The sequence below is a fragment of the Abramis brama genome, assembly GCF_963993115.1.
Source record: "Abramis brama genome assembly, chromosome: 1".
NCBI lineage: Eukaryota > Metazoa > Chordata > Actinopteri > Cypriniformes > Leuciscidae > Abramis > Abramis brama.
The window spans coordinates 49,483,972-49,511,426 of NC_139963.1; the positions used below are offsets into that span (position 1 = coordinate 49,483,972).

The 27,455-nt window shown below is 39.8% G+C and overlaps 1 protein-coding gene across 1 annotated transcript; it reads left to right on the top strand.

Annotated features, from left to right (window-relative positions):
* Positions 1-313: 313 nt before the first annotated feature.
* On the top strand, positions 314-23,631 carry LOC311081467 (uncharacterized protein; the record flags this gene model as incomplete). Its single annotated transcript, XM_084112004.1, has 6 exons — positions 314-368; positions 6,060-6,485; positions 7,382-7,423; positions 9,658-10,380; positions 19,884-20,537; positions 23,159-23,631. The coding sequence occupies exons 2-6, from the start codon at positions 6,254-6,256 to the stop codon at positions 23,629-23,631; spliced, it is 2,124 nt and encodes a 707-aa protein (XP_083968130.1). The 5' UTR covers positions 314-368; positions 6,060-6,253.
* Between the last annotated feature and the right edge of the window lie 3,824 nt (positions 23,632-27,455).

Consider the following 27,455-nt stretch of genomic DNA (forward strand, 5'->3'; position numbering starts at 1 on the left):
TGTCTGTAACGGAAATTACTTTTGCTGCAAAATCTTGAGGAAAGTACTTCAGCTCACAAATACAAACTTGTTTGATAAAACTTTGATAAATCTGCTTTTTTTTTGGTGACGTTTTATTTATTTTTTTGTCAAGTTTTGTTTGATAAAATACCAAGCACACATTTAAAAAAAAAAAAAAGATGTAACCAAGATGTGTTTATTAGCACAAAACTGTTGTTACGTGAACTGTGGTGTAGAAAAGCCACGAAGACAGTGAAATGGAAATTATGCGGATGTGTTTTAAAGCCTCCACAGGGGGACGCATGTGAGTTTTATGCACAAGTTTTATCAAATGTCAGAAGTTTATGATAAAATGGAGCGCAGTGAAGGTATGTTGATCTCTCTTTAAAACTCTCTTTTAAGGTCTGTTACTGTTTGTGTATGTTGGCATTAATTAGTGTATTTGCTGCTTTGTTTTTCTGACTTTAAATGCATGTTTCTGGTACTAAGAGAAAGGAAAACATGAGTGTAAAAATAACAATCAATAAATTACTTTTTTTTTTTTTTTTTTTTTTTTTTTTAAATGTATATATAATCATCTTATATATTAACATGTATTTTCAATTCCACGTTGAATTTTGCACATTATACAATTCAAATTGAAATTTGCCTGCAAAATGTGTCCATAGTTTTAGTGTCTCTTAGTGTAAAAAACAATAATAGCAGCACATCTGACGCATCTTTTGAAAGCTGATTTGTGAGTTGTTTGCATAAAATAATTATAAAAAATATATATATATATTTTGCACAGTGTGATGTATCCCCATCAATATTACCTTTTAAGATAAAATGTACAAGAACATATCCAGTATGTTTGGCTTTTAAACTATGCATATGAAGTAAGTAACAAAGCTTCCTCCATTACATGGGTGGATCTGTTTTTAATACATACACTACCGGTCTCTTCTGCTCAAGGCTGTAATTATTTGATCCAAAGCACAGCAAAAAGAGTGATATTGTGAAATATTTTTACTATTTAAAATAACAGTTTTCTACGGGAATATCAACATTTTTTTTTAAATTATTCCCATAAATTCAATGGATTACTCCATCATTCTAATGTGCTGATTTGCTGTTGTTGTCAAGTTATGTTTTTCACAGGCTCTATTTTACTCATAAACTGAAAAACCCCATTATAAAAATCCAGAGGAAAATCTTGAGGGAATCACTGGCAAATTAGTCAGCATGATCTTTCTTTTCAACCAAAATTTGATCTCTGTCTGCCATTGCAGTTTGATATCAAACAAATGCTGGTTTTAGACATCAACATGATTCATTTTCAACCAACATTTGACATCTTTCCAGAATTTGCTGCTGTTAAACTGACGCTCAGTGCAAGCTGGGTTTGAGCTTTATGTCAAACAAACATTGGGATCAGACATCAACCCAGTTAATTTGTTAATTATTAATCAAAATTTGATGTCTGTCCGATGTAGGAGTCCATGTCTGTTGTATCTTAGTTAAACTAATAAAAAAAATTGCACCATACTCTACTCGTGCTCACTTTTTTTTTTTTTTTTCTACTGTCCCCTAGCAGCCATAGCAAATTAAGCCAACATAACATTTTAAGACAACATAACAACATGCTTGCTGGGAACATACAGTATGAGTAAAAAAGTCAAATTTGTGACAGTTTTTTTTGGTCCTGCAGTCTGAATGTAGAATATCCTACACTGTAAAAATAAATATGTAGAAAAAAAAACGGTGAACCGCATGGCAGCACAGGGTGCCAAACGTTTGCTATTAATGGAAAAAACAGTCAAAGACTATCAACTGAAGTAACATGTTTAGACTGCAACAGACAAAAAGGCAAGCCAACCATAAACTACATCAAATTAACATTGAAATATTGGCAGCCCAGTTGTCTTATTGTAATTCCTTTAACAGTATGTTACTGTAGTAATACAGTGAATGTATTTCATTTGAGTCCACTAATAAAGAATATTGCTTAATATAAATTTAAGCTAGAAAACCATACACAAATATAACCATATAAACATCAACTTAACTTTAATACCTCAAGCTAACCATTAGCAGGCCAGCTAGTGAGAGCTGTGCTTGTCGTAAACATTTTACAGTTTAATACTGTTAAAAAACGTTTCATGGTGTTTTTTTTTTTTATACCATTCATGATGACACCTGCTGTCCACAATCAGAATCACACTGTCGGAAAAATAAATAAATTTGAAAATGGTAAAATGCATGGAAGCACAGGGTGCCAAACGGGTGCCAAACAAGAACAACAACTGACCATTAAACACGTCTGGGATGTGAATGGCATGAAGCGACCTCAGATGCTTCTGACTCCAAAGGATGAGATGGCCGGCGAGTTGCAACATGCGACGGGGGCGTAGACCACCTTGTTGGCTGATGTACGCAACAGTCGCAGTGCTGTCTGTATGGACCAGTACGTATAGCGGCACCTTGAAGCGGCTCAGCCCAAGACATACTGCTAGCAACTCGAGGCAGTTGATGTGACAATGCAGTTGGGGACCTGTCCACATGCCCGAGACTGTATGCCCATTGTACGTGGCCCCCCAACCGATGGCAGAGGCATCCGTGAAGACCATAGCATGCCTGGACACTTGTTCTAGGGGAACTCCTGCCCATAGAAATGAAGGGTCCGACCACGGGCTGAAAGATTGGTGACAGTGCGTGGTGATGGAAACCCGGTACGGGCCGCTTTGCCACACCCATCTTGGAACTCTGCAGTGAACCCAGTGCTGAAGCGGTCTCATATGAAGCAACTGGAGTGGCGTTAATGCGCCATATGCCCCTGGAGCCTCTGAAAAAGGCTGCTGCCCTGCCTCTGAACAAATTCAAGCAGTTCAACACTGACTAGACGTGCTTCTCTTTGAGGCGGGTCTGTTGACCGCGTTCAGCTTCATAGTGAGATAAGAGATCCTCTGCACGGGGGAGAGTTTGCTCTTGTCCCAGTTGACTTGAAGCTCCAACAGGCTGAGGTGACTGAGCACCATGTCCCTGTGTTCGCATAACTGCTCTCGCGACTGGGCCACTATGAGCCACTCGTTGAGATACTTGAGAATGCGAACTCTGTGTTCTCTCAGTGGAACAATGGCTGCCGCCGCGACCTTCATAAAGACGCGAGGCGAAAGTCACAGGCCGCCCCGAGAAACTTGTCATCCAGCCTTGAGGGTTCGGGACATGATGGAGGATTCCACTCAAGCCCGACGCTCGCGGCGGCGCGGGAAAACATAGCAGTTAGCTCCGGGTCTGATTTGGGCAATGCTACGGTAACACAGCTGAATTATCATCCCCAGAGAACTCGTGCTCACCCTCTGATGCAGCGATCGACATTTGATCATCCGGCAGATCCCCGAAAGAAATGACTGGCTCCGCCAGGAGGGCCCAGCAAGCTCTCTCGGAAGCTCCATGGTTTTTGGTGTGATAAAGGAGTGTTGGGCCTGTGGAGGTGGTCTCGTCGAGGAAGCCAACACTCTAACCCTCAGATCCCCAGTGCTATTAGCTGAAGTAGCCCTCTTCTGATTCCCACCAGAAGAGGAGTTAGATCGGGAGCTGGAACGCTCGTGCCTGCTCTTTTAGGGAAACCGTTCTCTCTAGTGCTGAAGCGCGCAGGGGACGGCCGCGGCCAACAGCAGGAAATAGTGCAGCCCATTGTGGCACTCAAAAACCAAAACTAAAGTCTCACTGTTGCTGAGTGACAGCAAACTAAGGAAGGCGCAATGCCCAGAGCTGTAAAAAAAGCTTATTTTTTTTTTCAGTCGTGATCACCGCTGAAAAGCACCGTCACACCAACTCCATGAGAGACTTCTTCCCAGAAACAACAAAAGGCTCGTTGAACACTCTGTGAACCAGTAGAGCTTAACATACACAGCTTGGCTCTGAAGCGAAAGGCAAATATGCGATGCACCTACTGCTTGTTATATACCTGTGCTGCGAGGCGATGCTAAATGTGCATTAGCTTGTTTAGTTTACACTCAAAGTGGATTGGTCTCTCAAGCGAGATCCCGTTTTTGTCGGCCCACCTCCGTGTACGTCAAGAGTGACCGACTGAAAGGGAGCGCCACATATTTGGTTGTTGTGCAATCATTTTTCAATCTTTTTGTTTAAAGTGCCCCTATAATGCCCCTAAAGTCTCAAGATTTTGTTTTGGAGGTCTCCTACAACAGGTTTTACATGCATCAAAGGTAAAAAAAAATGGTTTAATTTTCTCATAATAAACATTGCACATCACCACATTTTTCAATGATTCTCAAACGACTCCATGGATGAATCAATCTCTCTAAATCCCTCCTTTTCATCAGCTACTGTTACGGCCCTTGCCATAACACAAAAGAGGGTCAACACAGAAGGCTCAGTCCAATAGGTTTTTTATTAACAAACAATAATCATAACATAACGTTTGGGAGAAAAGGAATAAGGGAAACCGAAAATGACCGCCGCACCAATCCCGCCTCCCAGATGTAACAACGGGGCTCCTTATATCCACGCTCCTCTTACACGGTCCACAGGTGTAGAGAATCTGCTCATAATAAGACATGTAATACACATTTCCAACCACTAGAGGGCAGACAAAACATTAATAATCTTTAATCACTGTGAATAAGAACTATATTGTTTGTTTGATGCTAATTATATAATAAAAAGAAAGACTGATTAAGCGAAATATAGCCTGTGCTTGCAAAGATAACATGGTTGTATAAAGTTGACTTTTTGTTTAGTCATTTTGCTTCCACATTGCTGGAAATATATCATATCATATCATATCATATCATATCATATCATATCATATCATATCATATCATGTATGTCTTTTATTATAGAAATACTTTATACACAGCAAAATCCCCAGTGTTAAATTAACACGGAAAAGTTTGAATTATATAAACTCTTAGCAGAGTGTTAAATGAACACTGAAGCAGTGTTAAAGTTAATGAGCTAATTAAGTGAATATTTGAGTGATGATTGAGCATTATTGAAGACACCAGATGTTTACAAGCAGAATCACTGAAGGAGAAAATCACACATTGTAAGTTACCATTATGGTGATGGGTGTTTGCTTTAGTTGGGCACTTGACCCTTATATGTTTACTTTAGATTTTGTTTGTCTGCTGTTGTTGATTTATAACAGTCAGATGAACAAAGAACTAATGTGAATAACACTTTTCAGTGTTAATTTAACACTGGGGATTTTGCTGTGTAGCATAGAAAATGTCCTGTTGCAAAAAAAAAAAAAAAAAAAAACTTTTTAATGCATATCACTGATGTGTGAGACGAGAATTAGCTATATATTATAATAAAATTAACATTACCTTGTTTAAAAAGCATTTTATATATCGATATAAATAGATATATAATATTATGCACAATCTGTCATACCCACTGAACACCTAAGTGAACACTAAGTAAACTAACCCTGGATCATGAGCTGCAACGGAACAGGTTGTGTTCAAAGAGTGGCTTGCTATGGCTACTTATATACCCTGAAAGTCATACCTCCGTTTTTGGAACTGAAAGTAGTTGAGTTTACCCGCTTACTTACCCTTAAACATATACTAAACATGTACTATGTCACATAACCTGCTTTCTGGAATACCCCCCAGGAATACGCCCCTGAACCGTGACACCCTGGTTAAACACATTGGGCCCCACATGGCTATGCTGGTTACTTTATGTATTTGCTTTATGTAAAAATGGTTTGATTAAGAAATAAAGCCACATTACATATTCAACTTTGTTTTTAAGTGGCACTCATGAGTTTAAGCACCACTACATTTTAAACTGAGATTGTGTTTTAATTGTATATTGTTTTAACATCTTTATTTTCTTAGTACTTTAAATTTATCCAATGAACATCCAATAAAACAAAGTCATAAGTATGTACATGTATATATGTGTTTGTCACTTCTAGCACCAATGTAATTTGAAATGATCAGGTACAGTACATGTATCATATGCAGTAATATTTTTCTCCTGTGAAAAACAATGAAATGCTGTTAAAAATTGTGTGTGTGTGTGTGTGTGTGTGTGTGTTTTAGAGAGTGTTGAAGAATGTGTCAGAAGACAATGAAACTACCTTTTGGGACGAGCAGCGTTTGACAGTGAAGCTCCTCCAGATGTTGTAGAGAGAGTCGGAGTCAACCGTCCTCAGCTGCTCCAGACAAACATCTCAGAGTGTGTTAATACTAGAACACAATAGTGTTAATACTATAAAAACTTCACTTTGGAAAAGATGAGCAGGGTGAAACAAATGCTGAAAGTATTTGGTGAAGAGGCTATTAACCGCACAACTAATGAAAGCACACATGATGCTAAAGAGACAACTGAACCCGGCTCATCACTGGACGAAGACAACAGCAGACCTGTGCATTCTTTCAAAGAGGTTAAAGCATATGATGACAGCCATAAAGAGAAAAATGAAGAAAAAAGAAGTATATCCAGTTTCCTGGGTATCCCAGCACCTTGTAAGTATTCAAGATTGTGCTGCATTTTAGATACTTAAATAAACTTGCATTATTATGTACAAATGAATGTAATTGCATTTAATGACAACATACAAAATCAAATGCTATATATAGCACAGAGAGGGACATGTTGACACATATACAGACACTTGATCTGATGAATATGGATTTATATCTGATGAATACATATTTACTCTTATTAATTTACCAGGCACTTTCATTCATGACCAAAATATTTCATTATTAACAATTTACATCATTGTGACATCACACTATGGTGTCACAATATAGTTAAAAGTCAAGTCAAGTCAAGTCATCTTCATTTATATAGCGTTTTTAACAATGTAGATTGTTTCAAAGCAGCTTCACAGAGATAAACGTATAATTTAAGGTAACAGAGATTGTTTTGGCTTTATAGCGGTTCTTTAATAAAGTTATTTTCCAGCTAAAGTTAGTTTTGATTGATTCGCTTCCGTCACAACAATCATTTGTTAATAAATTAGGGGCCGCTAAGACGACACCATTCTCTCTACACAGACTTTAAATGCGAACCTGTGAGAAACGCTGATGGCGTTCACATGCGCATTAAGAATTGGTTCTATAGTTACAGTATGTGCGTTTGAATATATGTGCGCAGGTTTGTAATTTCCCGACGAACCAGTTTCCCGACGACGCTTTATCTGTAGAGTAGTAAAGGGATCCTCCATAGGGAGAGACTAGTTGGTACTTCAGCACTGCGTTGTCATCGGGTCCAGGCGCAGGTCCTTCATCAGATCTGGATACGGCCTGGATCCTGGAAAAGTGTTAATTATTAATTTAGCAGATGTTTCTTTGCAAAGCAACTTACAATTAATAGCATAACTAATATATATGTGTGTGTTTTATTTTGATTGCAGGGAGCAAAAGAGAGAGAAGTCCAGATGCCAGTCTCCCTAACAGTAAGTCAATGTGTAAGTCTCAGTGTATTCTACACTGTTAGACCTTACCGGGTTTTTTTACAGTAAAATACTGGCAACACTGTTGCCAGTAAAATACTGTTAATTGTACAGTTCTTTACTGTAATCTAGTTTGTTTCTGTAAAAATGCACTAAATTCTAATTCAAGTTAACTAATTACACTTGCAGAAACCGACTGCCTTAAATTGACCAACTGTCATTTAAATGTATTAACTAAAATGTATAATGCATTAATAATGTGAGCAAAGTATTACTGTGAACTTCTTTCATTTGAGACCACTAAAAACTATTGTACTTAAAAAGATTTCCACTAGACCAGCAACTACACAGTCACCGCCTGTTAAATAAAGCAACATGCAGCGTATCATCAATGTTTGTAGATCTTCTCTTGGACTGAAGCACAGGCTCTACTCTTCTGCACAATGGTGACCCAAAAAATAAATTTTACAGTAAACTACTGGCAACAGTGTTGCCAGTATAAACCTGTTTTATAACTTACAGTTTATTACTGTTAAAATACATTTTGTGGGTGTGCCTTTTTATCGTACACTGTTAACCCTTTCAACCCCACAGGGAAATCCACACTACAACGAGTAAAAGTAACACTGAGACAGTGTTGCAGTGAGATAATTAAGTGAATATAAGTGATTGTTGAGCATTAGTGATGAACACCTGATGTTAATAAGCAGAATCACTGAAGGAAAGAGAAACACAAGAACAGAAAATAGAGAAACACAATAACTACGACTGACTTCCAGCCATTACACATTATTGCACTTATTATTAACCAGTATGACTTTATTTCTGTCATACAGAAGTTGTTATTGAGATGTTTAATTGAAAATGTTTGTTTTACAACACAAATGTTTTTTGTGTTACCATTATAGAGATCAGTGCTTGCTTTAGTTGGGATGCTGATGCTAAAATGTTTGTTTTTCTTTTGCTGCTTGAGCTGTGTTTTTGCAAGTCATACTTGTGCGCACACAGTTTATGAATGACTGCGGTTGTAATGCTTATGATGACAAAATCATCATATTGCCTGTTCGTTCACTAATGGCTTAATTCTTACTCATTCAGAGTTTTCATTATCTGAAAGCGTGTTACATTAGCACTCCTGTGAAACTACAGCAATAAATTACTATGACTCATTTTTTTTTTAACACATCATGCATAAACCAAAAAAACAGAGCTACGGTGTGTTTAAGAAACACAGAGATATCACAATTTAGCACATTAATCTCAACAATGGTGGCGATATTTCTTTTTTATTATTATTCATGCAGCAGTGCATGCTGGGAGTTTTATATTATCCTGGAACCCAGCATGCACTGCGACATGAAACTTTTCACCATTGTTGAGATTCATACGCTGATTGTTGATATCTGTGTGGGTCTCAGCCAAGCAGGAGTAAAATAAAATTGAATGCACTATATGATTACGATATTTTTCAGAAGACCTGATTACAGAAATATTGACTTCATTTTGTAGATTAACAGATATATGTTAAATATGAAATACCTATAATTTCAATGAATATATACAGGAAAAATCTGAAAATCAGACAGGTCCAGGATGATTGTGACATCATCACAAAAGAATAAAAACACCTGATCATCTTCCTCTTGACTTTTTCTTGCTATATCAAATGTGTTTTATAAACTCACTGTTATAGCAGTCAGAGAGAGATGGAAAGGTAAAAAGTCCAAGGACAAGAGACCAACTAAAGCAAATACTGATCTCAATCATGGTGACAACAAATTTTATTATTAACTAAATCTCTGTTAATTCTCAACAAGAACTTTTGTACATGTATGAAAGAAATAATCGTAAACTGGTTTCACACTCAGTGTTGCTGGAAGGCAGTTGTAGTTTTTGTGTTTCTCTTTTTTCTGTTCTTGTTTGTCTCTCTCCTTCAGTGATTCTGCTTATCAGGTGTTCATCAGTGTCTCAATTCACTCACTTCTTTTCATTCAAGTGGACTTTATTAGTGAACTAGGGAATAGTGTATGAGGATATAGGGTACGATTGGGAAAACAGCCTCTGAGTGTCGACTTTGAGCATTGTTAATTCACAGTATATTCCTGTAGGCTAGTTTTGTTTTCTACGGTATATTACTGTTTTAATGGAAAATGGTATAATATTGTCAGAATTTTACAGCAAGGGTTAACAGTGTACTTAATATAAAAGTCCATTATTTATTTTTGTACGTTTTCCAGTGTCAAAGCTGAATCTGGTTGTGTGCGGGATCGACGAGAAATTAAAATCCTCCATATCAGAGCTGATCCTGCAGAAAACAGATATAAGATCAAAGTGTGTGAGGAGAGACGTGAAACGTCATGGTCGTCTGATCAGTCTGGTGAAGATTCCACAACTCAGTCGGCTCTCAGAGCAGGAAGTGATGCGTCAAACTCTCCGCTGTGTGTCTCTTTGTGATCCTGGAGTTCATGTTTTCCTCATCATCATTCCTGATGCTCCATTCAATAATGAAGACAAAGCAGAAATGGAGAAGATCCAGAAGATATTTGACTCCAGAGAGCATTTAATGCTGATCTTCACCTCAGACCTTTCTGTTGGAGACTTAGTGACAGATTTAGTCAAATCAGAAACTCTGAGATCAATCAGACTATATGGTGATCAGTACAGAGTGATTGGGTTAAAGGAACCTGAAAACTCAAGACAGATACCAGAACTACTGGATTATATAGAGAACTTGAAGACTAAACCATATTCACTTCAGATGTATGTGAAAGCTCAAGAGAACAGAGCCAGGTATGAAACAGAAGATAAATATAAAGAAGAACTGAAGAGACTGGAGAATGAAAATAAAGACTTAAAACAAGAGGACAGAGCCAGGCGTGAAACAGAAGAGAAATATAAAGAAGAACTGAAGAGACTGGAGAATGAAAATAAAGAGTTAAAACAGAAGATACCATCACATGGTGAGTGTATTTTACTCTCAAAATCTCTGATAGGACCCATTATGATTTTCTCTGCAAAACCCCCAGTGTCAAAGTCCCCCTGAGGTGAAAATCAGGGTTTTAATATTGTTTATATGTATATGTGGTGTTTCTAATATACTTTGAGACAAACCATGTGCAGAAAAAGTCAAGGACCATTGCTGAGTATTTTGTCCTTAAAACGGCAGTGAACCAAAGACTCAGGGCCCTATTTTAACGATCTGAAACGTAGTATCAAAGTACCAAACGCGAAACGCAAGTAACTTTGTGGGTGGATCTCGCAAATCTAAAATGGGTTGGTCTGAAGTAGCTACATTACTCATAGGTGTGGTTTGGGCATAACGTGAAAAAAACCAATCAGAGCGACATCTCACATTCCCTTTAAGAGCAGGCGTGCTTGTTCCATAGCAGATTGCTATTATAAGGGTGGATTTGCCAGGCGCACGCCAGGAGCGGTTCACATACGAGGAGACCGACGTTCTCGTCAGGGCTGTAAAAGACAGAGAAGTGACATTGGGGATGGGAGAAACCCACCCAAATTAGCTTCGGTTAAACAGGTGTATATTTTGGGTAAATGTGTAAGCTAGATTTATGCCTATTTTTTCACATCTTCATGAACACCACAATGATTTCCCTCATGTGGAATATTTTTCCTTGTAATTATGTATGGTTTGCAAAAATGGCAACTGCTGCGTCTGTGTAGATGAGAGAAGCAAAGTGTATGCGCGTTGTGCACACATTACATTATGGCCAAGCATACGCCCTTAAAATAGCATCTTAATAACGCGCCACTGACTTTAGACTAGGTTTTTCCTGGTCTGTGGGGGAATTGTTTTCTGAAACTGCAAAATAGCACCAGAGAACGTTTGCGCCGGAACACGCCTTCTCTTTTTGCTGAACGGCCCCTGTGAGTGCAAGTTCATTTCCTAATTTACCGACGTGCGTCTGTGGAAGGAAAAGTCTGCTGTGCGTCGGGTGCAAAATAGGAAAGATACATGCGTCTGTGTACAAAGTAAATTGCGCTGGGTGCAAGATAGGGCCCTCAGTCTCAGGGGATGTTTACATGACACTGTTTTCAACTAAAAATGTAAAACTTTTCATGCATTTTGGCCATTCGTGTACACAGCAATGGGGTTTTGGGTGTCTGAAAATGAAAAGTTTTGAAAACGGGTTTTACATTTTTTTTAAATGGTCTCTGTGTAAATAACAAAAAAGTGAATCGCTGAAGATGATGACGGTATTCATGCATATAATGTGTTCAGTCGATATTGTTTCTTTGCCATCGAATGGCCTGGTAGAAGAGTACACCATTTTTATCCGTGTGAATGGGGATCTTTTAGACAATGGTGTTGTCAATACGTTGAAAACTCAAAGGATAAACTTCTTCGTTTTCATGTAAACGTACCCTTAAAAAACCCGGTTCGAAATCGCTGGTGTATCTGACGTCACAAACGACCTTCAAAAGAAGACACATCAAAGAGTGGATCTCTGAACTGGTGTGAGTGAGTGGAGGTGGGTCTAATGTGCATATCCATAGAACCACGTATATACTAAATGAGGCAAAGGTTTGGAGTTGAAATGTTTTCAGTTAATGGGATGACATTCAGATCAGTTTGTGCTCTGTTTTATTTAAAGAACAGGGATCTAGCAAAGTCTGAACTTCACAACACGTTTGTGGAAGTGTATAATGGCGCGGACAAAGCAGATTTCCGAGGACCTCAGAAAAAGAGCTATTGTTGCAGTCATCAGACTGGAAAAGTTTAGAAAACCTTTTTATAAACGACACTTAGCAGCCGTTCCAAATCACACCCTATACCCTCATTCACTATTCTCTACACTAGTTTACTGATATAGTCCACTTGACAGAGTCAATCTAGACACTGATGAACACCTGTTGTTAACAAGCAGAATCACTGAAGGAAAGAAAAACAACAAGAACAGAAAAAAGATAAACACAAGTACTAAATCTGACTGAAGATAAACAGCATCAAATCTCTCAAGATCTCAGCAGAGGAGGATTAAAAAACTCCACAAACAGCTTAATGTATAACTAATTAGTTTTACTTTATTTCTGTCATATGTCTAAAGAAGTTCTCATTGAGAATTATCAGAGGTTTAGATGTTGACGTTTTATTGAAAATAATGGATTTGTTTGAAGTCACCATTTTGGTGAACAGTGTTTGCTTTTGTTGGGCTCTGGTTGTCTGTTTTTGAAGCACATTTGTCAAGAAAAGCCAAGAGAAAATACAGTTAGGTGATGTTCGTTATGTATTGACAGTGACATAATCAGCAACGAGAGGCCATATTCACTGATTTCATCCAGAATCTAGTTTATATGATGTGTTAAGTTTATATTTTTGATAGATACTATAGTGTCGGCTTCTGGGAATACTTCTGCCTCCTTTCCCACGGACCAGAGAGCTCTGGGTAGCTGAGAATCAATGATCATATCTGTAGTGCCAACCTGGATGTTTGGGGTATCATTTTACCATGTTTGACGGCTTTGAAGACCAGGGAGGTAGAATTTGAGGTAATGTCTCCAGAATTGGTCCGCAAGGATATATCCTCTTCGTGCCATCTACATCGGCTGACCAGCTCTGACTGGGGGTATACTGTCAGGGGGAGTGAAGTATCTGGCTGTCCTATTTGGAGACAATTTGGAGCAATGGGTTCAGAAACATGGAGTTCAAGATTCCTTCAATCTCCACCAGCACAGTTTGAATGACCTCTTAAGTCACTGATTCAGTAACCATCAGTGTGTGTTTCAAAGAGCAAATTTCTCGCTCCCAGCTACCTCCAAAGTGTGGTGAGGTAGGAGGGTTGAAATGGAATTCAATCTGCTGTTTAGCCAATTGTCTCTGCACATCTGGAACAAGAGCTGCAAAAGCTTTCTTTAGCTCTCTCTCACCTCCTCTGAAGTTTGTGCCTTGATCTGACAAGAGCTCATGGGGTTTCCCTTGTCCAACCGTGAACCGTCTGAGAGCCATAAGGAAGTAGTCGGCTTCCATACTATGGAGGATGTTGATGTATATTGCTCTGGTGGGCAAGCATTTGAACATTATTCCCCATTTTTTCTCATTATGTCGACCAGCTTTGACAGTGTAGGGACCAAAGCAGTCCACACCAGTGGAGTAAAAGGCAGGCTTGAAAATATGTAGTCTTGCTGGAGGGAGTTCTACCATTTTCGGTACCTCTTTTTTCCTCCACACCTTTACTGCAGATGTTTGATGGCCTTTCTACCATATAGAACCCAGTATTTATGGCAGAGTTCAGCGAATACCCTCAGGACCTGGATGACAAAGTTTAGAATCATAACTTTGGATAAGTTTATTATATCCAGTACTATATTCTGAATGCTGTCAGGTTCAAGATAAGGACTATGTTGTAAACATCAGCCAACTCTGATTAATTTAGTTTCTCCATCGCGTTCTGGGGCCAGTGCTCGACTCTTGCTGGCAAGCGGTTTACATATCCTTTAAGACTCTTGAGGAGCTAATCGAGTCCACGGCTCTTCAAGGGGCGGCCGATGGTAAGCCCACAGCAAGTGAATACAGAAGTGCTGAGAATAGTTTTTGGCGCAAGCACAGCAAGAATGATTTCCATCAAACTTAGAACAACTGAAATTGGAGGATGTGAAGTAGACCATAGTACCGGAACCAGTCTCACAAAGTTAGCTGTTGTCTAGTTCCTTTGGACTGGGGCATTCAGGCCACAGATTGGGTGGATCTTTCAGGAAAAATTATCCTTTGCACCTACGGCTTACAGGGCCGAACATCACAAAGACTGCTTCCCCGAGTGATGTCATCTGCTGGATTACTTGTGAAGGGTACATGTCGCCAGCAGTGTTGCTCTGTGAGTTCTTGTATCTCTGCTACCCGAGTCCCAGCAAATACCATGAATCGGCAAGGGTCCGATTGTAACAATGTATAGAAAGTGGTCGAGTCAGTCCTAGGGTTGCCACCCGTCCCTTAAAATACAGAATCTGGCTGCTCCAGATTCCCCACCCTCCCCCACCCCCTACACGCAGATAGTGTACACTGTAAAAAAATTGCTGTAGTTATGCAGCTGCTTGCCAGTAACTTACTGTAGATTTAAATTGATGTTATTTACTGGCAACAGTTTGTTCAAAGTTAAATGAACATTAAACATTAACAAGTCTTTATCTTTACAGAATAAAACTATAAAATAACAATCTAATGCAAAGCATTCTGGGAACCAGAAATCTTCATCAACCTTTTTCAGTTTTTTTTTCCTTCAGATTTTGGTTCCCAGAATGCTTTGCATGAGGCTGTTATTTTAGTTTTATTCTGTAAAGATAAAGACTTGTTAATGTAAAATGTTCATAGCATCAATTTAAATCTACAGTAAGTTACTGGCAAGCAGCTGCCAGTAATACTGTAATTTCTACAGATTTTTTTTACAGTGTAATGACAGTTTTTTAATCACCTCAATAATTTTCTGATTGATTACATTAGATTTCATAGGCTGCCTATTTGTTAAGAAATAATGTCCATCCATCCATCCATCTTCCGCCGCTTATCCGGGGCCGGGTCGCGGGGGCAGCAGTCTAAGCAGAGATGCCCAGACTTCCCTCTCCCTGGACACTTCCTCCAGCTCTTCCTGGGGGACACTGAGGCGTTCCCAGGCCAGCCGGGAGACATAGTCTCTCCAGCGTGACCTAGGTCTTCCCCGGGGTCTCCTCCCAGTGGGACGCGCCCGGAACACCTTCCCGGGAAGACGTCCAGGAGGCATCCGAAACAGATGCCCGAGCCACCTCAGCTGACCCCTCTCGATGTGGAGGAGCAGCGGCTCTACTCTGAGCTCCTCCCGAGTGACCGAGCTTCTCACCCTAAGGTGAACTTCCTCCCTAATCTCTTCCTCCGAGCTTCCTCCCTAATCTCTAAGGGATCGCCCAGCCACCCTGCGGAGAAAGCTCATTTCGGCCGCCTGTATCCGGGATCTTGTCCTTTCGATCATGACCCAAAGCTCATGACCATAGATGAGAGTAGGAACGTAGATTGACTGGTAAATCGAGAGCCTCGCCTTGCGGCTCAGCTCTTTCTTCACCATGACAGACCGGTACATTGACCGCATTACTGCAGAAGCTGCACCGATCCGTCTGTCAATCTCCCGTTCCATCCTTCCCTCACTCGTGAACAAAACCCCAAGATACTTAAACTCCTCCACTTGAGGCAGGAACTCTTCACCAACCTGAAGTGAGCAAGCCACCCTTTTCTGACTGAGGACCATGGCCTCGGATTTGGAGGTGCTGATTCTCATCCCAGCCGCTTCACACTCGGCTGCAAACCGTCCCAGTGTATGCTGAAGGTCCTGATTTAATAGGGCCAACACGACAACATCATCCGCAAAGAGCAGAGATGAAATCGTGTTGTCACCAAACCTGACACCCTCCGGCCCCTGGCTGCGCCTAGAAATTCTGTCCATAAAAATTATGTTGGACATGAATATATAAACATTCATGCACCAGGAAGAAGTCTGAGTTACTGCCGGCAATGCGAACCAAGCTCCTGCTTCGGTCGTACAGGGACCGGACAGCCCTTAGCAAAGGACCCCGGACCCCATACTCCCGGAGAACCCTCCACAGGCCGCCGCGAGGGACACAGTCGAATGCCTTCTCCAAATCCACAAAGCACATGTGGACTGGTTGGGCAAACTCCCATGAACCCTCCAGCACCCTGTAGAGGGTATAGAGCTGGTCCAGTGTTCCACGGCCCGGACGAAAACCACACTGTTCCTCCTGAATCCGAGGTTCTACTATCGGCCTCTCCAGTACCCTGGCATAGACTTTCCCAGGGAGGCTGAGAAGTGTGATCCCCCTGTAGTTGGAACACACCCTCCGGTCCCCCTTCTTAAAAAGAGGGACCACCACCCCGGTCTGCCATCCCAGAGGTACTGTCCCCGACCGCCACGCGATGCTGCAAAGACGTGTCAGCCAAGACAGCCCCACAACATCCAGAGACTTGAGGTACTCAGGGCGGATCTCATCCACCCCCGGTGCCTTGTCACCGAGGAGTTTCTTGACTACCTCGGTGACTTCAGCCCGGGTGATGGACGAGTCCACCTCTGAGCCCTCAGCCTCTGCTTCCTCAATGGAAGACGTGACGGCGGGATTGAGGAGATCCTCGAAGTATTCCTTCCAGCGTCTAACGACATCCCCAGTTGAGGTCAACAGCTCCCCACCTCTACTGTAAACAGCGTTGGTAGGGCACTGCTTCCCTCTCCTGAGGCGCCGGTCGGTTTGCCAGAATCTCTTCGAGGCCAGCCGATAGTCCTTCTCCATGGCCTCACCGAACTCCTCCCAGGCCCGAGTTTTTGCCTCCACAACCACCAGGCTGCAGTTCGCTTGGCCTGCCGGTACCCGTCAGCTGCCTCAGGAGTCAGCTGCAACCAGGCCTGATAGGACTCCTTCTTCAGCTTGACGGCATCCCTTACTTCCGGTGTCCATCACCGGGTTCGGGGATTGCCGCCTCGACAGGCACCAGAGACCTTACGGCCACAGCTCCGAGCGGCCGCTTCGACAATGGAGGTGGAGAACATGGTCCACTCGGACTCAATATCTCCAGCCTCCCTCGGGATCTGGTCGAAGCTCCGCCGGAGGTGGGAGTTGAAGATCTCTCTGACAGGAGACTCGGCCAAACGTTCCCAGCAGACCCTCACAGTACGCTTGGGTCTGCCGAGTCTTTCCAGCTTCCTCCCCTGCCATCGATCCAACTCACCACCAGGTGGTGATCAGTTGACAGCTCCGCCCCTCTCTTTACCCGAGTTTCCAAGACATACGGCCGCAGGTCAGATGAAACGACCACAAAGTCGATCATCGACCTACGGCCTAGGGTGTCCTGGTGCCACGTGCACTGATGGACACCCTTATGCTTGAACATGGTGTTCGTTATGGACAAACTGTAACTAGCACAGAAGTCCAATAACTGAACACCACTCGGGTTCAGATCAGGGGGGCTGTTCCTCCCAGTCACGCCCCTCCAGGTGTCGCTGTCATTGCCCACGTGGGCATTGAAGTCCCCCAGTAGAACGACGGAGTCCCCAGTTGGAGCACTTTCCAGCACCCCTCCCAGAGACCCCAAGAAGGCCGGGTACTCTGCACTGCCGTTTGGCCCGTAGGCACACACGACAGTGAGAGACCTATCCCCGACCCGTAGGCGCAGGGAAACGACCCTCTCATTCACCGGGGTGAACTCCAACACATGGCGGCTGAGCTGGGGGGCTATAAGCAAACCCACACCAGCCCGCCGCCTCTCACCATGGGCAACTCCAGAGTAGTGAAGAGTCCATCCTCTCTCGAGGAGTGTGATTCCAGAGCCCAAGCCGTGCGTAGAGGTGATCCCAACTATCTCTAGTCGGAACCTCTCAACCTCACGCACAATCTCAGGCTCCTTCCCCGCCAGCGAGGTGACGTTCCACGTCCCTAGAGCTAGCTTCCGTGTCCAGGGATCAGGTTGCCGAGGTCCCTGCCTTCGACTGCCGCCCGATCCTCTCAGCACCGGCCCCTTACGGTTCCTCCTGCAGGTGGTGAGCCCACGGGAAGGCGGCCCCACGTCGCTCCTTCGGGCTGAGCCCGGCCGGACCCCGTGGGGGGAGGCCCGGCCACCAGGCGCTCGCATACGAGCCCCAACCCCAGGCCTGGCTCCAGGGTGGGGCCCCGGCTGCGCCATATTGGGCGACGTCACGGTCCTCGATATAATTTTTCTCATAAAGGGCTTTTGAACCGCTCTTAGTCTGACCCGTCACCTAGGAACTGTTTCCCTTGGGAGACCCTACAAGGGGCATATAGCCCCGGACAACATAGCTCCTAGGGTCATTCGGGTACTCAAACCCCTCCACCACGTTAAGGTGGCAGTTCAAGGAGGGGAAGAAATAATGTTAAAAATGTAAATGATTCATGTTATGGTATGATTGGTTGGTAACTCTTTACAATAAGGTTCATTTATTAAACATTAGTTAATGTATTATTAACTAACATGAACTAACAATGAGTAATACATTTGTTACAGTATTTATTCATCTTTGTTAATGTTAGTTAATAGAAATAAAGCTGTTCATTGTTTGTTCATGTTAGTTCACAGTGCATTAACTAATATTAACAAGATTTTAATAAAGTATTAGTAAATGTGGAAATTAACATTAACAAAGATGAACACATGCTGTATAAGTGCAGTTCATTCTTAGTTAATGTTAATTAATGTAGTTAACTAATGAACCTTATTGTAAAGTGTTACCGATTTGATTATTACAGTTAATGTGTACAGTCAGACACATAAGCATTATTTTAATAAGAGATATATAATTAATAATAGAAATATAGTGCCTATGTGAAGCAAATAAACAACTTAACTAATTTAAATGATTGCATCCTTCAATAGGCTACTGTAGAATTTTTATAATGCCCATGTTCAATCTTAATATTTTTATGAAAACATGTTTTAAGTTGTGATTTACCACCACTGGCACGTCATCGGACCCCAACCACAACTCCCCCCCCCGCGGGATGTTGATGCGGGATGTACCAGGAGCTTGAAGGATCTGTCGCAGCATTCTGTGTCAATCATCCATCTCAACTCTTGCCTTACTGGTTGTGTTTGTGGTTGTGTTGTGTGGTCTTGTATAAAATAAAAACAGTAACATAAAGTAAATATGCATAATAATAATAATTGTTACCCATGAAAGGATAACATTAACTTAATTAAACAGAATCTTGATTTTGTCTTTTATTCCTCTTGTGCAGAACTCACAATGTACGCATTTATTTATTTGTAAAAATTTTGTGACTCAAATAATAGCAATAATAGCAATAGCTATTATACCAGCGAATTCTGTCTGTGAACTGAATTTCCAGAAAAAGTGGTTATGCAGCAAGACAACGACCCCAAGCACACAAGTCGTTCTAAAAAAAATTGTTAAAGAAGAACAAAGTTAATGTTCTGGAATGGCTGAGTCAAAGTCCAGACCTTAATCCAACTGAAATGTTGTAAGGAAGGACCTGAAGCAAGCAGTTAATTTGATGAAACCCACCAACAACTCAGAGTTGAAGCTGTTCTGTACCGAGGAATTGGCTAAAATTCCTCAAAGTCGTGCAGGACTGATCAGCAGTAACTCAAAACATTTAGTTGCCATTATTTCTGTTCAAGGGGGTCTCAACAGATACTGAAAGCAAGAGTTCACTTGCCACACAGATATATAAAACTTTTTTTTTCTTTGTTTACTTTTAGGACTTCTGTGAACATCTGATGATGTTTTGGATCATATTTATGCAGAAATATAGAAAATTCTAAAAGGTTCACAAACGTTAAACCTATATGCTGCGTGTCCTGTCATAATTGTGCCACTTTTGTTACTGTTTTATTACACTTTCTTCCTTTCCTATAATATAAATAAACAAAGAAGAGCATCATTCTACTTTGAAAACGTATTTAAATTCAGCGGTGATGTCAAATATGTTTCATGTTCTTCAGATCAATCAGATGATCCAGAGGGTCTGAGGATTGTGCTGATCGGGAGAACAGGAAGTGGAAAGAGTGCAACAGGAAACACTATTCTGGGAAGAAATGAGTTTCAGAGCCAATCAAGCTCAGATTCAGTGACAACTGTTTGTCAGAAGGGAGTTGGTGAGGTTGATGGTCGATCAGTAGCTGTTGTTGATAGTCCAGGACTCTTTGACACGACACTGTCAAATGAAAAACTGGTGGCAGAAATAATGAAATGTGTTTCAATGTCTTCACCTGGACCTCATGTGTTTGTCATTGTGTTGAGTTTGGGAAGATTCACCAAGGAGGAATCAGACACTGTAGATCTGATAAAGAATATCTTTGGCCCAAAATCTGCTCAGTTCAGCATCGTTCTGTTCACTAGAGGAGACGATCTAGACAATGTGTCCATGGAAAATTATGTGAAGGGAAGTAGCTCTGCTGAACTGAAGAAACTGATCAGAGATTGTGGAAACAGATTCTTGGCTTTCAATAACAGAGAGAAACAAGACAAAACTCAAGTGATTCAACTGTTAAACATGATAGAAGAAGTGAAAAATAGTAATCAGGGTCGATACTTCACTAACAGCATGTTTGAGGAGGCAGAGACCCAGCCAGCACAGCCATGTGGGGCCCAAATGGGTTTGACCTGGGCTATCTAACTGGGACCCAGCCAGTTTTGTCCTCGGTTTCCATGTTGGCCCCACATGGGTTTGCCCAGATGAAATGAACACTGCTTAGTATGCACAGTACAGGCTGTTTAATGTAACACTGAATCAGTGTTGGAGGTAATGAGATAATTAAGTGATTGAATAATGATTGTGCATTAATGATGAACACCTGCTGTTAACAAGCAGAATCACTGAAGGAAAGAGAAACACAAGAACTACTTCCAGCCACAGCCTTGGATGAAATCAACTGAAGATAAAATACATTAAATCTCTCAAGATCTGATTAAACAACTCCACAAACAGCATTACCAGCTTCACTTATTAGTAACCAGACTGACTTTATTTCTGTCAGACGCCTACAGAAAAGAATTAAGAAGAGGTTTAGATGTTGATTACTTATTTGAAAGTAATAGTTTGATTTGATGTTACCATTGTGGCGATCCGTGTGTGCTTTAGTCAGGCTCTTGACTTTTTAACATTAGTTGTTCTCAGGCAGCTGTGTCTGTTTGTTATGGTGAGAACAGCAAGTGAAAATATGATCAGATGCTGTAAGCTGATTGATGATATGAATATGATCGTCATATAGTGGCTTAACTCATTGATTATTTGTGAGGTTCATACGGTAGTATGTTATTCATTTTGTTTTATTGTTGTGATTCTACAACAAGAGAATAACAGAATTTAATCAGAACGTCAAATTATTTTTAAAACTCCATTTACATATTTTGGGCTCCTCCTAATCTTACTCACACACAGACATCAAGAATCAACATATGAATCTCAACAATGGTGACATGCTTCATGCTGCAATGCATTCTGGGAGCCATGGATAAGTTTTGTATGATGCACTCAGAATGCATTGCAGCATGAAGCATGTCACCATTGTTGAGATTCATATGCTGATTCTTGATGTCTCTGTGCAAGTACAACTTTCAGTAGTCCAACATGTGTAAATAGTGTTTTAAAAATCATTTGATGTTCTGATTAAACTGTGCTGGATCTCTTGCTGTAGAATCACAACAATAAAACAAAATGAATAACATACTACCTCAAAAATAATCAATGAGTTAAGCCACTATATGACGATCATATTCATATCATCAATCAGCTTACAGCATCTGATTATATTTTCTCTTGCTGTTCTCGCCATAACAAACAGACACAGCTGCCAGAGAAAAACTAATGTTAAAAAGTCAAGAGCCTGACTAAAGCACACACTGATCGCCACAATGGTAACATCAAATCAAACTATTACTTTCAAATAAGTAATCAACATCTAAGCCTCTTCTTAATTCTTTTCTGTAGATGTCTGACAGAAATAAAGTCAGTCTGGTTACTAATAAGTGAAGCTGGTAATGCTGTTTGTGGAGTTGTTTAATCCGATCTTGAGAGATGTAATGTATTTTATCTTCAGTTGATTTCATCCAAGGCAGTGGCTGGAAGTAGTTCTTGTGTTTCTCTTTCCTTCAGTGATTATGCTTGTTAACAGCAGGTGTTCATCATTAATGCACTATCATTATTCAATCACTTAATTATCTCATTACCTCCAACACTGATTAAGTGTTACATTAAACAGCCTGTACTGTGCACACTAAGCAGTGTTCATTTCATCTGGGCAAACCCATGTGGGGCCAACATGGAAACCGAGGACAAAACTGGCTGGGTCCCAGTTAGATAGCCCAGGTCAAACCCATTTGGGCCCCACATGGCTGTGCTGGCTGGGGATGTCCATTAAAAAGAGAATGGAGGAAATTCTGAAAGAGAGAGAAAGAGAAATGCAGAATCAGAGAGAAGAATTACAAACCGAATATGAGATAGAAATGAAAAACATGATGAAGAGACTCGAGGAAGAGAAACAAAGAGCAGACGAAGCGAAAATGAAAATGGAGAATCAGTTGAAAGAAAAAGAGGAAAAACTCAGAAAAGAGTTTGAAGAAAGAGAGAAAAAAGAACAAAAGATCCGAGAGATTGAAAACCAGAAACAATCAGAAGAGGAAAAACAGCGAAGAACTGAATATCATCAAAAAATAGAAGAGATGAAGAGAGAGATTGAAATTCAGAGATCACAGTATGAAAAACAGCAAAAAGAAAAACAAGAAGAAGATAAAAAGAGAGAAGAGAAATACAGACAAGATCAAGAGAAGATGAGAAATGAACAAGAGCGCATTATTGCAGAATTACAGATTAAACAAGAAGAAGAAACAAAAAATAGAGAATCTGAGGAGAAAATGAGGAATAAAGAAGAAGAAGAGGAGAGACAGAGATGGGAGAGAGAAATAAAAGAGGCTGAAAATGACAAAAAAGAGATTCAAGAGGAAATTAAACGACAGCAGAGAAAATGGGAGGAAAACAAGAAACAACAGATGAGAGAACGAGAGGAAGAAGAAAGAAAGAGAAAAGAGAGACATGAGGAGCAACTGAGAGAAAAACGGGAAGAACTGGAGAAAATGATAAAGAAAATTAAAATAGAGACAGAAATAGAAAGACAGAAGATAGAAGAGGAGAGACAGAAACAGAGAAGAGAAAGAGAAGACAAAGAGAGAGAATATGAGGAAAAAATACATGAAATGAAAATACATAATGAACAACTAGAACGAGAGAGAAAAGAGGAGTGGGAGAGAAGAAAACAAGCAGATGATGTAAGACGAGAAGAAGAGAGAAAGAGATGGGAGAAAATGATTGAAGATCTGAAACGAGAACAAGAAGAAGAAAAAAAGAGAAGAGAAACAGAGGAGAAGAACAGACAAGAAAGAGAAGAGAGAGAGCGAGATGAAATAAAACAGCAACATGAAGAGGAAATAAAAGACATTAAGAAGAAACATGAAGATGAAGCCAGAAAACAAGCAGAAGAACTGAATGATTTCAGAGAGAGAAAAGAGCAACTCAAAGAGATGCTGGACGATCGTCAGAAACAACAGGAAATAATGGAAAAACTCTATCAACACCTGAAAGAAGAGAAAGTCAAAGAAATAAGAGAACAAAAAAACAAGAAAGAAAAAGAAAGACAAGAGCTACTACAAGAAATTGAAAAACTGAAAAATAAAAAAAGTTGTGTTGTTATGTGATACTTTGTAAAAGCACAAATATGATATGTCATACAAATTAATGGCAATTTTAAACAACATATTACAAGCTTAATATATATATATATATTAATGTTATTTGATTGAAATGGCTTGCATTTTGGGGAGGGAAGGACCCAGCTAAGAGGGAACGTTCTCATAAATTTGGCTAAAATTCTGATTCTAAGGTTCTATCAAAGTTATAAACAAATGTTCTTTCAGTAACGTTAATACAAGTTTTGTTCAATGTTATCAGGCCTATAATCATGTTCTCATAAGGTTAGCAGAAAAACATTATTTGTAAATTTTGTGGAAGTTTCGAGTTGTAGAAGTTTTTATGTCCTCAGTGTTGGGAGTAAACGTTCTTAAAACAACAACTTGGAACATCCTTAAAACATTTAGAATGACAAATAACTTTAAGTCAATAGGGTTGTGTGTGCTGTTTTAAAGGGGGTGGTATAATGCCCCTTTTTACAAGATGTAAAATAAGTCTCTGATGTCCCCTGAGTGATTTTGTGAAGTTTTAGTTTTTGTGTCTGTCCCTTTAAATGCAAATGAGCTGCTGCTGCCGGAACAGAGGGCGGAGCTACAACAGCTTGTGTATTAGCAGCTCCAACGCAGACACACACTGAAAATGTCAGAAACTGTTCTGCCTTTTATGTTCAAACCGGAGTCGGACAAAGATGGAGAGACTCAAGAAGCATGAGAACATGTAGAATGCAACAGGATGTTTCTGAATGGTTAGTTGATGAATTTATGTGATGTGGAGTTAACTATCTTCAAGTCTTTGATTAGCATATTCTGTCATGATAATCTATATTCTGTCATGATAATCGTGTGGGAACTGTTGTAAGATATGAGCCAGAGAATATATGCGATCATGAAGATAGAACAGGTATAGTTTAGTTTAATTACGGTTATAAACTATGTTGTCATATTGCTTTTATGGCATGCTATTGCATTTGTGTTATGTACTGTATTACAATAAATTTAAAAAGATGAATGCGACAGTTTGAACAGACTCATAAATGTGCTCTACTACAACAACTCTTCCTCTTCACAACACTGCCTCACCCGCTTTGTTGCTTGCGTGTTCCGCAACAAAGGGTTTATGTAAATTTGAGGGTCAGTGATGTTATAACAAATAAGCTCATTGTAGTCCTTACCAGCCATTTGTTGTAGTCCTTTAAAAGTGATTTCTTTAAAATAAAATATCTTCCTTTGCTTTGAACTTTGAGCATTGTAACAGATGTTGTTTATGCTCAAACAGCAACATTACACACTAACTAAAGTAAAAAAAAAAAGTGAAATCATAATCAACACCCCTAAAGAACATCCATGGAACGAGGGATTGTTTTGTAGCCTGTCCCATAGTTATGTTCCTGACTTTTCATTTAAATTCATGTAAAGAATATGCAAGTGTTTATTAAACACTTTCAAAAAAAATTTTTTTTCATGAAATCTCCATATATTGTCATTAATTATTGATGAATGTTCTCATAATTTTATCAGAAAACTTCTTTGAACAAAATTCTTCAAATGCACGTTAAATATTAAGGACTTAAATGGCTTAAGGTTCATTTGACAACACTCAGTGTTAAAAAAACAAAAAACAAAAACAAAAAAAACACTGTATTGCATCTGCTTCCTCTAAGCAACACCAGTTTACTTAATCTTTATTATTCTTTAACCTGTTTTTTTTTTTCTTGTTTGTGCTACTAATTTAAATGCAGAGTTATGGGGGGAAATGGGTGTATTAAATGTGCAATAAGACTTTATTTTTGGTCTTGTCGACTTTGTGGTGGACGAGCTACTGAGACACATCCAACACACTCAAGGTAAAATGTATTCCCATCAGAAATGAGCTTGAGCAAAATGTCACAATTGTACTTTAACTTTCACTTTTGAATCATGTGACACTGTTTCTCTCCGGCAGGAGGGGCTGTGACTCCCAGATGACTTATAAATGATTACAAGGATTATTCTTATATAGACATTTTTCATGAGTAAATGATGGCACCACCATTACAAATTCGGTAACACTTTATTTTGATAGTCTGTTTGTTGAGCCTTTACTAGTTATTAGTAGCCATTCAGTAGCTTGTCAACAGTGCATCAGTTGACATTCAACAACACTGTTTCAACTGACAAGTAACATACATTTAACTGACTGCCTATAGACTAAGGTACAATTCAAGTGTTAATCTACAGATTTTATGAAAAAATTGCCTGTTGACTGTCAATATTATTTTGCAACAGGTTATTAACCAATTGGCGACTAACTTTCAATTGTCAACTAACTTTCTGTAGATTGAGTACCAACAACTCAAGATCAATCTGTCAGTTAAAAGTCAACAGTCATGTCAGCATATGAAGTATATGATACTGTATATCCTACTCAAGGGGTCTCATGTGCATCAAATTAATAATTATTTTAGCTGATTTAAAACTGTTTTTAAAAAATTGTTAACCATTTGTAGATAATCTGTTGATAGTCAAAAGATTAGATATGTTGCTTGTCAACAAATAAATTGTTTATGATCAGTAGACTATTAATAGACATTATCCACTAAGTGTTAGTAGATACATTTTAGGACTATCTAATTAAAGTGAAAAACAGTTTATATCAGTAGAAAGTCTATAACCTATCAACAGATTGAAAACATACTTTTTTTGTATGTTTGGATAGATGCTGCAATGTATGATACAGACATGTCTGCAACGTAGAATTATTACGAATTCACAGCTACAAAACTTTTACGAATCATAAAGATATCTGTATCATTTCCCTTATACTGTTTTATAGATAAATGTAAGTTCCCTTAACCCTACTCCCAAACCTAAATATAAATTACTCATTTTATACAGAATATAAAAAGAATAAAACACTTTATGGACAGAGATGTGTAGGGAAATGCCAGTTTTATTAATAGCATTCAAATATATTTTGAGCCACTAACATTAATCCTACTCCTGCCCCTAAACCTACCCATAACCATTTCTTAAAACTATGCAGGCTAAAATTATGAAGAAAAACAACAGATGTGTAATCATAATAATTTATTGCGAAAATGTAAATCGGTACCAAAAGTCGCTCAAATGACGATGTGTTGCAGTCCTCTCTGGCAGTATATAATAGTTTTGTATAAGGGACAGAGCAGAATTTAAGTTATTAATCCATGAAAATGTTAACCCAGCTTCCCTCTGCGTGAAGACGGCGCGCGCGCGCGCGCTTCTGCATTTCAATGTTGTTTCAACTGAAACACGGCATGCTGCAATCTGTGACGAAGCAGGCGAGAGCCAATGAGCGTTTGATATCACTGCCGTAAAACATGTCATAACGCTTCTTGAGGGCGCAATTTTTGAATTTAAATTCATCACGAGCGCGGGATTTGACCTTTACGGTCGCTGGCTCGCTGCTGAGAATGGAGATGGAGATCGCTGGATGTGGATGAAGGGCTGAATTTGGATCTGTTTCTTGCTTGCGTATGGATTATAAAGATTTGGATTACATCTAACGTTACGTTAGCTAATAAAAATTATGTATTTTGTTCATTTATATTGTGTTTTGGTGTATTATGGTTCTATAGGAGAAAACGCCTTTTGCCCACCATAATAAACTAAATGTTACAAAATGTTACAAAATGGTTAAACGATTAAAGAAGGAATTGTTAAGGGTTTAAACTATAGTCTTGTCTGTTAATCCTCCGAAGCGAGTTTGCAGCAGGAACAGAGATTATTTCTTAAATGAGTAACGTTAACTGTTATAACGTTAAACTGCATTTAATAAATGCGATTTTCTGTAAAACTTGAAAGGCTGTCATGAA